Source organism: Phyllostomus hastatus, unplaced genomic scaffold (assembly GCF_019186645.2).
Source record: "Phyllostomus hastatus isolate PE091 unplaced genomic scaffold, TTU_PhHast_1.1 phas_scaffold_129, whole genome shotgun sequence".
Taxonomy (NCBI): Eukaryota; Metazoa; Chordata; class Mammalia; order Chiroptera; family Phyllostomidae; genus Phyllostomus; species Phyllostomus hastatus.
Window position 1 is genome coordinate 9,029,255 of NW_025334009.1, and position 16,111 is coordinate 9,045,365.

The 16,111-nt window shown below is 45.7% G+C and overlaps 1 protein-coding gene and 1 pseudogene across 2 annotated transcripts in view; one reads left to right on the forward strand and one right to left on the reverse strand.

Moving 5' to 3' along the window:
* ULK4 (unc-51 like kinase 4) overlaps nt 1-16,111 on the forward strand; it is a 311,597-nt gene that overhangs the window by 89,919 nt on the left and 205,567 nt on the right. For both annotated transcript variants that reach the window (XM_045857407.1, XM_045857405.1), the window contains exons 23-27: nt 7,086-7,219; nt 8,805-8,926; nt 9,074-9,130; nt 15,426-15,477; nt 15,580-15,674. In XM_045857407.1, coding sequence (XP_045713363.1) covers nt 7,086-7,219; nt 8,805-8,926; nt 9,074-9,130; nt 15,426-15,477; nt 15,580-15,674 — 460 coding nt within the window. The remainder of the gene's footprint in view (nt 1-7,085; nt 7,220-8,804; nt 8,927-9,073; nt 9,131-15,425; nt 15,478-15,579; nt 15,675-16,111) is intronic.
* LOC123830879 lies at nt 14,429-14,522 on the reverse strand (annotated as a pseudogene).

Sequence of the window (16,111 nt, forward strand, 5' to 3'; positions counted from 1 at the left end):
TGTCTACCCTCATGACCTAATCACCTCCCGACACCATCAGATTGGGTGTTAGGATTCCAACATGTGAATTTAGGGGTGGACACAAACCTTCAGACCAGAGTGACTCCAAAGAGTTGTGTTTTGATTCACTGACTTCCCTGGGGCCCCCTACACCACCCCTGTTTTCCACAGACACTCAGAGTCCGTAGGTCCGCTAGGTCAGAAGGCCCAAGTGGCCGAGCAGCTCACCCCAAAGACTGGAGTGGGAGCCGAGCCTGTGTTCACGACAGCGCCATTGCCACCGGCAGGTTTACGGTGCTGCAGAAAAGGATCAGAGAGACACCTTCAAAGGTGGCGTGTATTGCCTTCTAGGTTCACAAAGGGCCACTTTCTTGGTCACAGTCAGTAGAAGATGCAATAACTTGTCTTGGACTTGAAGGGCTGCCCCAGCATGCTTTAGACCGCTGAGCCCCAGAAACTGCCAAGGACCGGTAGGCCCATTGATTCTTACGGGTCTCTCATGTCCTACTAAGCCACCTAAAGTGCTTGTTGCTAGCTGTTCCTCAGGTCCAGTCAGCTTCATTTCATCAAGGTGGTGCGCAGGCCTGGCATTTGCTGGAACATCAGGATGATCCAGTTCTTTGCAGGCTGTTTTATGGCCAAGAGCAGGATCGTTGGCTTCTCTCAAAGGCAAGACAGTGAATGTTTACTGTTTATCCTGATGAGTAAAAGCAGACACGCGCTGGTGGGTTTTTCCAGTTGCTACAGAGAACTGGCAGCTACGATGTCAGGGCCGTGTTGATTTGCTCCCATAGAGATACTGAATCTTACCACAGCAGCCATAGGAGTCACACCTGTTTATATTTTGGATAATCCCGTCATTTAAGATTCATCACAATCATTTTCTAAGATTTTGCACAGGCTAATGGTTTAAATGGGGATCTAATAGATTTTATCACCCCTGCACCTTTCAGTGTTTTTTGTTTTTTGTTTTTTTTTTTTTTGCTGTTAGTGTTAATTCCTACGGTTTGGTTTTCTGTTGCTATGGGCTCCTATCTGGCGAGGGGGGACGTGCCAGGGACTTCCACCGGTCGTCATAGCCCTCCTGGCACCGGTCAGAGAGTCATGTGTGGACTCCAATCCTTGCTGAGGATGTCTATTGCAGTTGTGCATTTCGGAACTGAACAAATAATCCCAGCGCAGGTCTGCGGATAGGCAGCTGTGTCACTGTAGTTTGAATTGAGGCCAGAACTTCGTTTATCACCTACCATACGCTGAGAAACCCTAGCTCTAATTATAGGCAGGAATATTGAATTGGATGAGGAGCTTCTGAGGATTCCGACAGGGAGATGGAGGAGAGCAAGCATGCACCTCACGTTTAAAGTACGGGTTTTTCCCACATGGGGGAAGCAACAACTGTAAGAGGAAGGAAGTGCAGAAGGTCGATTAAAATGGGCTCGGGGTGAAGCGAAGCAATGGAAAGCGTGCTGTTTGGGTCCTTTGGAAATGGTGTATGGCTACAGCAAGGGACAGGCGTGAAGCTGTCCCAGAGGAATGCGGATGGGATGGACAGCCAGGCGACATCCTATTCCAGGAGCGTCCTGCCCGTGGGAAGGTCTGCGGTCGAAACAGACGGGAATCGTCCGTGATGGGACACAGGGAGTAGCTCAGGAGTACTCGAAGGGAGGGAGAGTGTCCCAGACAGGAGGAATGGGGGGTTGCAGGGTTAGTGCCCTCTCCAAGGAGGAGCCTCGGTTAAGTTCAAGCAAGAAGCGTGGCTTCTCTGTTTCTGAAACCCATATAATTGATTCCGCATAATGCGAATGCGCCCTGCTCCGACTAGACTCTTGGAACCTCATCTCCTACTCAGACCATTTCCAGGAAGTCTCCCCTTTCCTCCTGAGTTCCTTTCTGTTTCTCCCCTTCACCTGCACGCTTATAACTCCTAATCGCCTGTCTGGCTTCCTCCCTCGCATCATTTATCTGTTTCTCTATTAGATTAATGTTTCTCCACTGCCACTCAAATCAAAGTCCCTCCTTTGCTTTAAAGTCTCTGCTTTCCTGCAGCCTCCCTCTGCTCGCTCTCCCTGTAGTCTGCACGACTTTTGTGGCGGGAGTTCTGGTACGCAGCTCATTCAGAAAGTTGTTCATGGGGGTGAGAAACTCACTTCTGATCAGCTCCTAAGCCTAAATTTGTCCCGACCCCCTGCCACTCAGAGGTCAGGGTGCTGCCGGGTTACCTGCCTCCCAGGTGGATGTTTCCCACCCGTGTGCTTGGCCCTCCCCTCAATCCACTTATGCCCAAGCCAGCGCTTTCAGGAATTTCTTTGAAGGTTCTGGCCGTGAATGGCACAGTTTTTTGTTTTTACGGCTAATGTGGATTTTCTGTGGGAATACATAAAAATGAGAAGTACAACAAAATGCTCAGGTTCAACTTGCCAAGTTGAACCAGAATTTACCTTTGTAGTTATAGGGCTCAGAGCGGGAACTTAACAGGTGTTTCTCTTTAGCTCCCCACCTCAGCCCCTTTGCTGTTTATCCCTCTTCCGCATCACCCTGGGCCCTTTTTCTCTATCATTAAGGTGATTTCCTTTACCCCAGTGGCATCAAATGCCACATACGTGCTGCTACGCATCCGTACCTCCAGGCTGATCTTAATGTAGTCAACAGCTTGCCCAAGAAGAATCCCCAAGTTAACATGAAACAAATCGGCTTCCTAACTCCATCATCTCCACTCCCTAATTCCCCATTAGTAACACTCAGAAATGCTCAGTAGCTTTCTGTATCGTTATTCAAACCCACACCTCCAAATAACCCTCGTTTTTACCATTCAGTCCAACTCATCAGCAAACCATACGGACTCTTCCTTCGTGAGATCTTCCCTCACCCCCATCACCGGCTTCTCTCCATGCAGACAACCCCACCCCCCCACCGCCGCTGCAAGCCGGCAGCATCTCTCTGCCGTGGCGTAGCCTCCTAACTGGTCTCCCTGCGTCTAGTCTGGCGTCCACTGAGCCCTCTTGCAATTCATTTTCTACACAGAAGCTAGAATCGGATGAACGTATCTTGGACTGGTTTGAATCGAAGGCAATCCTGGCTATAATACGAGAGCCTTGTTCAATGGGAGTTCCAAAAAGAGGTTTCTTCTGGGACCAGGTTGTGTGTGTGTGTGTGTGTGTATATTTATTTTAGGGATTTGATGAAATATACAAGTATCCGCCTGTGACTATAAATATTTATTACTGTAGTTACACATATGCACTTATAATTACATATATAAAATAAAGTATTGCTTTTAAATTTTTTCATTATTACACTTCAAAAGGTGTGTTTCTTTCAGCAGTCCACGTGCCCTTTGTACACTGCTTTATTGAAGGGTCACTGCAGTGCGTTTGACGTCAGTTTCCTGGAGTTGCGCTGTGTCAGTGACACAGTACTTCCTGGTCCAGTTTGTCATCTCGTTTTGCATTTGAATCGTCCCAGAGACAGTGATGCTTTCATCCGAACCACAAGTTCTTTTTGTAACAGTTAGAGAGTTAGGCATTTTGTGTGTGTGTGTGTGTTTATTTGTAATCTACATAATTCGATATGATTATATATGAAGTGGATGTGCATTTTATTGAATACTTTTCATTGTTGTTTTGTTGTTGGTGGGAAGGTTTGTCTGAACAAGCTAACTCACCCTGACTGGAAACTGGGAGTCTGCGGTCTTCTCTCTGAAGTGTTCTCTGCTTGGTGGCCTGACCTCTCTCTCTGGTCATCTTCATTCTTCACCAGTCACTCTTTCTTTCTCTGTTTCCTTCACCAGTCCTTTTCCGTGTTCAGCCTGTATAGTGGTGGTTCCCAGGCTCATTCCCGAGACTTGCATCCCCAGGCGATCTCATTCAGTTCTAATCAGGTTAATGCCACCCACCCAGGCCTTTCCTGGGAACTCGGACTTGCCCGTCAGCTGCCAACGTGATGTGCACACTTCCACATCTGACGGTGGTTTGTCTGCCCCGGGCCTTGCTGCTGCAGCGGTCTCCGCCTGCCTCGGCTGGTGGCTGCTCTGCTCTTCCTGTTGGTTGGTTGCATGGAGCTACTCTCAGGTTCTCTCTTTCTTTCATGTCCAGTCAATAGCAAATCTAGTTATTTGCATCTTCATTAAGACACCCAGCGTCTAATTATTAAAACACCCAGCATCTCATCAATTCATACCATTTCCACACTACCTCCATAATGTCTTACCTGAGCTGTTACGCTGGCTTCTTAACCCGTCTTCTTATGTCTCTGTAGCCCAGACTCCTCGCGGTCTGCAGAGTGCTGATTTTAGCCACAGGTCAGATCATGCCACTCCTCCTTATGGGGAGGGAAAGGCAGGGTCCTTACCATGGCCCACCAGGTCTAGCCAGGTCTGGAGACTGCTTTGCTCTACAATCCTTTCCTTTGCTGTGCTCCAGCCGTGGAGGGACACACCACGCTCCGACTAGTGACTGTCTTACTCTTCTTCATTTTTTGCTGTAAGACTTATCCTCATCCCCACTATTTTCTAGTTATTTATTTAGTTGACATCTCTTCCCACTTGAACTTGCATTCCATGAGCTGTGTACACATCCACTAGAAAAGTGCTTGGCCTGTAGTAGACACAGCAAATGTTTATTGAATGAATAAACAAGATGTCACCGTCCTTGTTGTCACTGAGCTCACTGTACTGTCGCCGCTGCACTGGTATGGGTGCTAGAGAGATAAGCAAGCACAGGATATGGCAGAGTCTGGCCACAGAAGCATGGAGGTACAGCAGGAGGACATTCTAGAAGGCAGGTGAGGGAAGAATGAAAGTGGGTGTGTGGGGAATGAGCATAAGGGTTCCTGTGGAAACAGGACTAAGAAAACCGTGGTCCAGTTAGAGGGAATGAATCCCAGAGGTAAATGGAGGAAAATGGGGAGGGGGAAGCATAGACTGGGAAACAGAGAAGTCCTGGGGAGAAATGGTCCTATTACATGTAATGGTGGGGGGGGGGAGAAGGAGAGGTGTGTAGGTATGTGTGTATGTGTGTATGTGTGTATGTGTGTATGTAAAAGGTTTTATTTTTAGAGAGAGGAGAAGGGAGGGAGAAAGAGAGGGAGAGAAAATACCAACATGCGAGAGGAACATCGATTGGTTGCCTCTTGGAGGCCCCCCCACCCCCACCCAAGACCTGGCCCACAAACCAGGCACGTGCCGTGACCAGGAATAGAACCTGTGACCTTTCGGTTTGCGGGACGATGCTCAACCCACTGAGCCACACCAGCCAGGGCGCGGCCTTATTTGTTTGTGGTCTACTTGCATTGCTGCTCAGACGGTTGATCTTTTTAACTGCACACCCTTGTGGAACACCAAGGAACACCACATGCGGTTTTGTCATAGAGCAATTGTAAAGTGTTTAGGGACACTACGCTCAAACGTTGCCACGTTTCATTTCCTTAGTGGAATATGAATTCTTTTCGTAACTAACGTGGCTTGTCAGTCCCGTGAATGTATTCAGTAGCTTGTGTAAACACACTCTGTGAGGGGAAGGCAGGAGGGAGAGCGTCCCGGAAGGAAGGAGCGGAGCATCACTCCAGACTCAGTTTCCTGCTGCGCTGGGTCCCGTCGGTCTTTCATTCCTCCCAGCTGACGCGGTGGGTAGTTCCCCACGTGCTGACAGCTGGTGCTAGTGTTTGAAAAGTATGAGTAGTTTTTGCCTGAGAGATATTTCAAACTACAGTAATTAAGCAGCACATTATTAAATTTTGTCATGGATAATTTAAATTTTAGAGGAAAATTGACTCCTTATAGACAAGTGTGAATTTGCTTTTTTATGCTCCACAGATTGTGGGTTTGACTTATGCAGTGGTGGTGTCCCATTTCTTTGGTCTGCTCATTATCGAGGAGATCCGTGCTCTGAACTCTTTAAGCAGCACTGATACATTTCTGCTGATGTGTGCTGATTTCGTCATTTCTTTCTCTGCATTTGACCGTTGTCACACGTCTGTGAGAGTGCGGCTTGGCTGTGATCAGCGACCAGAACAGAGGATGCTAACTGCTTATATGGAACTTAAACATTTGACTTCATTCTTTCCCCATGTGCTCACAGATAGGACTCCAAGTAACAGTAAGCAGAAAGGCAAAACCGTGAATAAATCTACAAGAGAGCCACCCGAATTCTAAGGGTTAAGATTTCAGTATGCTTGGCATGTATGGATTATGGGTAAAACCACCTCTGTCAAGTTGATGGTGGGAGCTGGTTGCAAGCTCTCTCTGAGAAGCAGGTGTTGTCTGGGAGGAGAGATCAGGACAGAGCTGGGGGATGGATGGTGCCAAGGGAGGCTGCTGTGCAGGGAGGGGCCTTTGCCTGATGATGTCAGTGGGCTCGTCGCCCTTTGGAGAGATGCGGAGGATGGGAACTTGGGAAGATGACTGGCGGTCCAGCAAAGGGGATAGAAATGGACCTAAAACTTGTCAGCAACACCATAAGTATCTAGAGTGATGGACCAGCATGATCCCCGGTTCTGGGGTGGAAACAGGTGGCTCAGAAATTGATGATAAATAAATGCCAGTGCTTTGAAAAAGAAATCAGTTTATTAAAAGGCAGATATCAATCATCAAACTACCGGACAAAAGGACGTGTGAAATCCAGTGTGGGAATGCAAGTCTTTCTTTGGGGGTGTGTGTGTGATTTACTAGAGGAACTGGAATTCGTCTGACCAGCCCCAGGTTCTGAGCAAGTTCATTGCTAATGGCGACAAAGTGCAGACAACTTGTGGTTCTGCTGTGGATCCTTGAAACACCAAGAACCCTCTTCTGTCCAGATGTGTTTGTTTGCCTTTTCACTGTCACCTGGGGACACTGTTTCTCTTCATGGGCCAAGGGCACTGTTTTGTAATACACCAGCAGAGGTATCGGTTGTCTTCTTTTCCTTCTGCATAAATGCTTGGATTTTTCTGAGGCAAAAATGAACCGCGCCCGACAAGTTGCCACAAATCCAAACGTCAACCTCCAAACTGGGTCTGTGCCCCCTGGAGGGACTTGCCTGGGTGGCATTTTCAGACTCTGCCATCGACACTTTCGTCATGGGAGGTAATCTGTGGCCCTCTTCCACGCGTAGGCTGGTGATGTACATCGAGAGAGACAGCAGGAAGACCAGCCCAGGCAAGGAGCAGCAGAGCGGCAGTGAGTACCTGTCCAGGTGCCTGGGCCTTCTCATCCGTCACATGGTGCAGGAGCTGCCGCGGGTCCTGGGTGAGTGGGAGCCTCGGCCCCAGGCCCCTGGCTGCTTACCATGACGTGGCTCGCAGGCTTCGCCTCCCTTCCAGTCTGCTGGCCTGTTCCCGCAGGCGAGTGCAGGGACACTCGTTCCTGGATGTGCAGCTTCAAGATGCGCCCGGGCCTCGTCTGTGTTCCTAATGACTGCGCATCAGTCATAGCATGGGGCAGGGGTGGGGCGGGGGCAGGGAGCCGCCTGCAGGTGGTGGTCAGGTGGCCTCGGAGGCAAGCCGGTGACTTTGGAAAAGTGATCAAAGCAAAGCATTTTAACTGCTTGCAGTTGGCCGTACGCTATTTAATCTTGAGGGTACTTTCCTCAAGATTTCTCTCTGCTTAATTCTGCATAAAAATACTTTCCCTTCAGATGAGAGCCACACATTTATTTATCGTTAAAAGAATTAAAAAATGCATAAGCATTAACATTTAACATGAAGGACTTTTGATTAACGTTTGATAATTTCTTTGGTTTGACAAGTTTTAAATACAAATATCTAATAGTGATTTGTGAAGGCTGTTTAGTACAGCAGAAATTAAAGTAATCTAAGGCATGTGTACATTTAGTTTAAATCCCATTCCATGCTTTTTCAGCAGATGTAGCATTAAACCAGAAATGTTTCAAATGTTAAATTGATCCAATCCACTATGGTAAAATATATTTAGACTCTGAAATTCATAATAGTAAATCGGAGTAATGAAAATATCTCCTTGGCTGACTGACATGCTTTTTAACTTCTTACTGGTACTGGGGGAGATTTTCTTGCCTGTTAATGATTGAAAATAGAGCATTTCAAGATTCGTTTATTTATTTTTTATTAATCATTTTCTTTTTATTGTTCTTCTGTTACAGTTGTCCCAATTTTTGTCCGCTTGTCTCCCTCCTTTCATCCCACCCCACCACTCCCACTGCCAATCATGTCTGTGGGTCATTCATACATGTTCTTTGACTAGTCCTTCCCCTTCTTTCCACCACTTGTTTTAGATAGCCTTCCTTGAACCTCGGTCTGAAGGCCATAATCTGTCTGGTTAATTGGTAGTTGAGTTCCTTGTTAGAATACGCATTCTTTTTTAAGGACATGATGATAGGATTCAAATATCCACAGCACACGTTTTATTTATTATTGGACTTATCATCCAGTGAGAAGTTTTATGAATCAAACAATTTTTATTTCCATCTGTTCTATTTTTAAAAACTGTGATCTATAATCAATTCACTTATTTTTAATATTTTTCTGTTTACCAAAGTCATAGGTGCTTATGCTTAAAATTTGGAAAATACCAAAACAAGGAAGAAAAATTATTTCTAAAGCCACCACTCTACCATAATATTTATACATTTGATGTTAAATTTCTAGAGGAGAGAGATTGTGTTCATGTCCGTTCTGCCCCAGAAGCCACAGCCTTTTGTTACGGTGTCTGCGAGTCAGTCACGCAGCGTCTGTCTCCTTCGTTTGTGTGGAGAGTCACTCCCTCTGCCGCCGCACTGGGTCTCCATCTGTGACCGTGGGTCCCTCAGTGTCTGTCGTCTTTGACCTTCACGCGCGCTCCCGCATGTGCTCTGCAGGTGACGTTCTCAACGCCTTGGCTAACGTGTCCGGTCGCAAACACCCATCAACGGTCCAAGCGAAGCAGCTGAAGACGTGTCTCCCCCTGATGCCCATAGTGCTTCACCTCGTCACCTCTCAGGTGCGATCTTACTCAGAGAAGAAGGGTAGAACAGCGACTCCCTTCTTTGTAAACGGAAATGCACCTACTCAGACAAAACATACTGGGTTTTTTTTCCCCTCGTCCATGGCTTTCAGGATTTAATCTATGGAAACTCTCATCACACAGGTGTTTCGACCTCAAGTTGTCACGGAAGAGTTCCTTTTCAGTTACGGAACTATTCTCGTGAGTAACACTGAATGTTTCATGTCCCTAATACAAATGTGGCTGTCTCTACTGTTTGTGGAACTTGGTGTCAGAATGAGGTGATTTAAAAATTCTTGTTGGTATTTATTTGTCTCTAGGGAAGTGACCTTTTTATATTTTTATCCGTTGATGATAATAAAACTTGACATTTGGAGAAAAATACATTTTCTCCTGATAATGTATTTTGTTCACAGACAGCCCCGAGTAGGGTAGATAAATCCATAGAACACACTGCTATTGATTTTGGTATTAAACATCACGAAAAAATTTAAAATAATGAAACTGGCAAAAATGTTGTGCTGCGAATATATTATCATCATTTACCTTGGCTTACGTTCTCCTATTACGTGCAACCTCTTAATAGGATGGCGTTTCTCTAAGTAAAGCTCAATTTAACTTTTTTTAAAATTTAATTTTGGTGAGATGGGTAACAGTGAAAAACAAATCGTTGTGCTATCTTTCATTCCAGCTTTTGCTCACAAAACATCATCTTTCTGTCCACATGGAGGCTCATGAATTATGCCACCTTTCCCCCTTGCCTGGCACAGTTCCAGCATATATCACTGATAACATGGGAGCTATTCAAAGGGAAAGAGAAGACATTTGTCACGCAGCATCTCCAGTCTTACTTTGATGTTTGTAATAAACACTGAAATGAGATTTTCAAAATGCCGCAGAGGCATCTAGTTAAAATGAAGGAAACATCTCAGTGTTATTGTTACTTTGGAGTATAAAAAAATGACTGTCACCCACAAGTTAGGACGTGGTTCTTTAGAAGGTTCCTCGTGGGGCGAGGAGGGCTGTTTTGAAACACGGAGGGTGGGCGCAGGCACCGACTGTGAGTAGCATGTGTGCAGGCAGTGCGGTGGGGGGTCCTTTCATGCTCGGTTTCAAATCTGTATCATCCTAGCGCCTTGAATCCAGATTCTACAAAGTGCCTAATTTTTGTTCTACACTCGAGAGTTTGCAAATTATTAGAATTTTGTTTACCACCTTCTTTAATTTGCTTTTCGATCTGCTCTTAAGTACACAATGGGTGTCATTTTAGCATGACCGAGTTCTGTATTTGTAATTCCATTGCATGACATATCAGTGCCTGAAAATGGTAAATTTGCCTGTGGAGCCCACCTTGGAATATTCTGGCACAAGGTTTGCTTGGGACAGGCAGAATTGCTCTGTGTTCATTCTCTTCTCTTTTTTTCACGTGGAGTACTTTTCTCTGGTTACGTTAACCAAGTGCATTCTGGGTTTCCAAGGAACTACCAAGTGTCTCCAACGTAAAGGTCTTTATGGACGTTCAGGAATCACATGTCCGTGTTTTAGGGAGAACCCCCTGCTCCCTGTGATTCAGAGACAAGCGGGAGGCCGCGGAGGAAGGGCCTCCTCACCGGGCCCAGGCGTGGGCTTGCTCTGTGCGGCTGAGGGGCGTCCTGTAGAGACGTCCTCACACAGGCCCGCTTAGGGAATGGAGATACCTGACCCGATTCAAAGATAATTATGATGTGGGAAAATTTTTTATCAGTTCTTTTTCCTTATAATGTCACTCAGGTAGAGGGAGTTTAGGCAAATACAGTGGAAAAGGTCTTTCAGCACCCTTCAGGTGATTTTCCTGGTTGGAATCATGGCCAGTCCCAGAATGATTTGCCATTTTTCTGATCACATCCATTATTTGGCCCTAGCTGCGTGTTCACTTTTCTCATACTCAGTGCTGATGGCTGATGAAATGCTAGTAAAGGGGAGAGAAGTGTTGACTAAAATTAAGGACCTGGGTTTAGTCATCCACACAGCTCTCGTGCACGTTATTGTGAACTGCTGAGCGTTGGACGTTGCCTCTGTGAGTTGATTCACAATCTATCCAGCAGGCCCCAAAGATGCCATTCGAGTTGGTAGCGCCTAGCTGATGCTGTGAGGTGTAGTCAGCTCCCCACCATTCTGCAGCCTCTTAGAAATCTGCAGTGCAGACTAGCCACTTACAGCCTCTTGAGTTTCCCGCTTTCAGCGAATTCCTTTCAATTGTGCTTAAACAGAAGTTTCCTAGACTGCTTGGAGAGGTTTTGTTTTGGGTCTGTTCTGGACAGCATGGCTGTGAGTGTTCTATGGACGGTCCATGGAATGACCTGGAGACACTGTCCAGAGCCCAGTGCATCTCTGTCCTGGTAGCTGGTTCCATTCACACGCACATGCTGGTGTCTGGAAAGCCTTAGTGGTCTCTCCGGGGGTGAAGAACATTTCTGTGTTTTCCAAGATTTATCTTGGGAGTCGCTACTGTACTACGGCAGGCCTGTTGTCTGTTTATATTTTAAAAAACATGTCTTCATTTGAGGGATTCGAGCTTGGCCCACCTTTAGCAGCTCTGTCCAGTGGCGGTAACTGGCTGCCGAGAACGTCCTGAGCTTCTGGTGGAGCAGCTCTGCAGGAGCTGTTGGCCTGCCCCGGGTGGGCGTGGAGACCGCAGGCCGGGTTGGCGGGATCTCCACTCCGTCCTGACGGAGGAGGCTGGGCAGAGGGGCTTTGAAGTCAAGCTCCCATTGGCTTCCGTTTCTAGACTGGCACCAGAGCATGGTTTGCCTCTTTGACCTATAGACGTCTTTTATTTTTTAGGCAGAAAAATTGAGGATACTTCTTCCATATGGAGGCATGAGTACAGACTTAACTCCCTGCCTGCCCCACCAAGAAAAAGGAAATTGTGGTCTTGTTATATTTTAAAGAGGCTGTTATTTGGGAACAAGATGGCAGGGTACCCATAAACCATTATGGAGCTTCCGACAGCTCCAGGCCGGAGAGGCGCACCCAGCTGATTATTGTCGTTGTCACTTCTCATCGGCAGAGGCAGCGTGTCTTCCTCATACCTGTTTCCTCTCCAGTAAAATAAAGGACCTGCGGGTGCTTTCAGCAGCTGAGCATCTGTGCAAGTGCGGTGGGCACTTCTGCGGTGGATACTGCCACGTCTGGGGCCCCCATTGCATTGGGCCGGGGCGTAGGAAGCAATGACAGTGAGAAGATGTATGCGTTCGGGAACTCGTGGCGTGCATTAACTTAATGTTCGCTGTGTTTCTTGTGTCCTTTTGAAAACGCTCCCGATTAATGAGCCGAGGAAGAGAACGTTTTTGTGTTTGTTCTGAAGTTCTGGCCTCATTAGTTTATAAAAGTGTGATGGTTGTGTGCTGGCTATAGTTGTCTGCAAATAGGCATCACAATTCAAATTTTCAAATAAAAGAGGAACAAAAGCCGATAAAATTCTAATGGGTTTTTGTATAAGGATATAATTGTAATCTCCATCGTTCTTGAATCTTGACTTCCTCCGAGCACGGAGATAGTTATTGACAGAAAAGGCGTACGTCCTGCCCTCTGCGGATTTTCATTTGAAGGGCATGTTGCTTTGTTTTGTTGACTGATTTTTTTACTTCACTTGTAGTAAATACGGCAGAGACAGGGCACTCTTTCTATTTTTAAAAATAGGCTATATAATTATTCATTGCCACGTGAGTGTTCTTGTTGAATGTTTCTCCGTGTTCTACAAGCCTTGAGCTTATTTATGTACCCAGTTTGCTGTGGGAATGTGTTTTCAGCTTCATCTCGGTAGTTCTCAGGGACCCCGAATGGCGCGGGCCTGCCCCCGAGGCACAGCCTTGTGTTTTCGCCTTGGGGGGGCCGTGTTCTTCCCCACGCTCCCTCACACAGGAGCGCATCTGTGGGTGGGTGTCCATCCTCTCAGCTCCCCCGCTAGAACTCCCGGCTTCGAAGCTGGGGTGCACTGGTGTTTTCCATACCCATACATGATTGGTAAATCGGTGAAACATTGAGTAGGGGTTTTATGAACTCAAACAGGGGAAGTATAAGGGAGGAAATAAGTTAAGAGAAGCCTATAGTTTCACCCTCTAGGTAACCCTGATTGACATTAAAAGGGAAACAAATTAATATACAGTAGAAAATTCTAACAGTTCAGAAAGGCGGGAAATGAGCACAGGTACCGCCCAACCTCAGCATGTCCTCTCCCCAGAGGGAGCCTCTGCTGGTGGGTTCCCGTGATTTTCTCCCCAGAGCTCTTGTTCACCTCCGTGTGTGTATTATCTATGTGTCCTTTCTTTTTCTTTTTTTTTTTTAAGATTTTATTTATGTTTAGAGAGGGAAGGGAGGGAGATAGAGAGAGAGAAACATCAATGTGCGGTTGCTGGGGGTCATGGCCTGCAACCCAGGCATGTACCCTGACTGGGAATCGAACCTGTGACACTGGTTTGCAGCCTGCGCTCAATCTACTGAGCTACGCCAGCTAGGGCCTTCTATGTGTCCTTTTAAAAATTAAACAAGGAACATCATGATGTACACATGTTCAGTCTTATCATTCTTAGTAATCCCTAGACATTTATGTAGATTTAAGTCAAAAGACGTGTCTGTATGAATTTTTAATTCAGCATCAACTTCATAGTTACTAAGCAAAAATTAGGTGCGCATCTTCAAATTTCTTGAAATTATTTCACCAAATCATCATGGAACGTTTAGATTGCTTTGCAAATTTACTCTGTTACTTCTTTCTTAGTCTTTTTAGTTTAGTTGTAGACTGAAAAAAAAAGGAATTCAGAATGTTCCATATTTTCAGTTTGAAATAAGAACATATGCCTTAGTTTAAGATTTTCTTTTACTGTACAGGCAATTTGTGCTTATTTATTTAAATCATAAAATGTATGGTTTTTAAAGAAAATGTAGAAACTTGCAGTGAGATTTGAGGAAAATACAACCATCCATTACTCCACACTAAAAGGCACCCATTGCCAACGTGCTTTTTTGCCTTGTGTTGTTTTTATTCATATATGCACTTACATGTAGAAAAGCTTTACATACATGTCACATGTCTACATAGAACATATACTGATACATATGGTTGAGACTATGCTGCATGTTTATAAGTTTATATTTTTTTTCCACTGAATGTTGTATTGTAAGTATTTTCCTATATCTTAGTTTTTTTCATACTTTAATGGTTACATATTGTCCTGTTTGTGTGAACCATATAACGTTTGATAATTAGTAGAGGTCAAGAATACCCAAACAAACAGCATACTACTTGGGGACAAATGTGTGTGTGGTCAAACTATCTTAGAATGTCAGGGAAACGATGAATTTGTGGTCGTGGTTATCTCTGGGGCGATGGCAGGCAGGCAGGGTGGGGGACGCTCGTGCGAAGAATCGGGGATGTCTTAGTTCTTAGCTTGATGGGCGGGTTTCAGGATTTTCTTTGTTCTTTAAAACAAAAAAAAATCTATACATGTTTTCTTTTGTATATGTTCTATATATTCTTTCATATTTATCAAATGTTGTAAACTGATAAGAACAGATACTACACTTTATCTTAGTCAAAAGGAGGAGAAGCGATTTATCAAACATTTTAGGAAAAACCTCTGGAATGTGGTTGCCCCATTTTCCACTCCAAGCGACTTGCTTATTTATATTTTTATTCTGAGGTCATCTTATATTTTATTGGCTATTTGTTACCCCATACCACATATGACACATGTACTGTTTTGGGAGCCGGGGCAGGAACTCCGGTGCAGCGCCTCTGCCCAGCGCAGGCTGGCAGTCAGTGCTGCGTTCGGGTCGTGCTCACGAGCGCCTCTTCTGTCTGGGACACTCACCCGCCCGGGGGTGGGAGGGTCACCCAGGGAGCTCACAGCCCAGCTGCCCAGGCCTGCCTTGCAAACAGTGTTGGGGGGCACCCCGCAAGGAGGCATGAGCTTGGTGTGTGGGCCGAGGGAGGTGGGTTGGGGTCAGAGGCATCTGGGAGGGACTGGGAACCATGGTAAATTGGAAGACTGGCCTTGAACTAAGGGCTGCGTCATGATGCGGTTGGTGCTTGACCTTCCTGTGAGACGACTGCTGCACCCGATGAGGGGCCATTCTCGGTGACTGCCAAGGGCGTGAGCGAGTGTGGACGCTACTGGAAATGGTTGTGTGTCGTGTCGGTTGGATCCTCTTCATTCTTGCAGGCTGTCCTTCCTGGACTTACCTTGCTATTGCATTTATTCCAACATTAAATCTTATTGCTAGTGATATCAATGTTTGTATGTTTAAAAATCATAGTTTATGATGCATATATACTGTTTCATAGGATCATATTTTAAAACTATGATTATAGTGTCCATAATATGTATGTAGTACAGTATTTAACACCTTTCATGAGTTATTTCATTAAGTACAGTAGGAGGTGTTGGGGCAAAACAATATATCTTACTTCAGAGTTATTTTGAAATCTCCACTTGTTGATACTTTTATTTTCTAGAGCCATATTAAATCGGTGGACTCGGGAGAAACTAACATAGAAGGAGCCGTAGGTGAGTAGACAGTGGGACATTTTGCGTCCGCGATCGAGGTACTTTGACGTGGTGATTTTACACATGTGAATGAACGCCTGTAGTGATTCACTGTCTTTTCAGGACTGGTGGCATCGGAAGAATTTATCAAGATCACGTTGTCGGCTTTTGAAGCAATAATACAGTACCCTATTCTATTGAAGGACTATTGCTCTACGGTCAGTTCTGGCTGCTGTTGAAAAATGCATCTTTTCCTTTACTTGGGATTTCTGTGTACCGTAGAGATCTGAGTGCTAGTATACGTGTACATCGCGATTTACTTACTTTTGATAGAGATTAGGCTGTTTCTAGTTTGGGGCCTTTACAAATATTGCTATACATGTTCTTGCTTATGTGTTTTGCTCTACTTGAGCATGCATTACATTTAGGGTGCATACTTGGGAATGGAATCAGTGGTCACAGGATACACGTAGACTCAGCTTGTGCACAGAGTACCTTCGTGTTTTCCAAAGCAGAGGCACCGGGTGACGTCGACCCCGGAAGCGCAGCGTCTGACCCCATCCTTCCCAGCTCCTGTCGTTTCGCTATTTCTAGTGGGTGCCTACGTAGCAGTATTTCAGCACAGTTTAACATTCTTGTGTGATCCAGACTATGA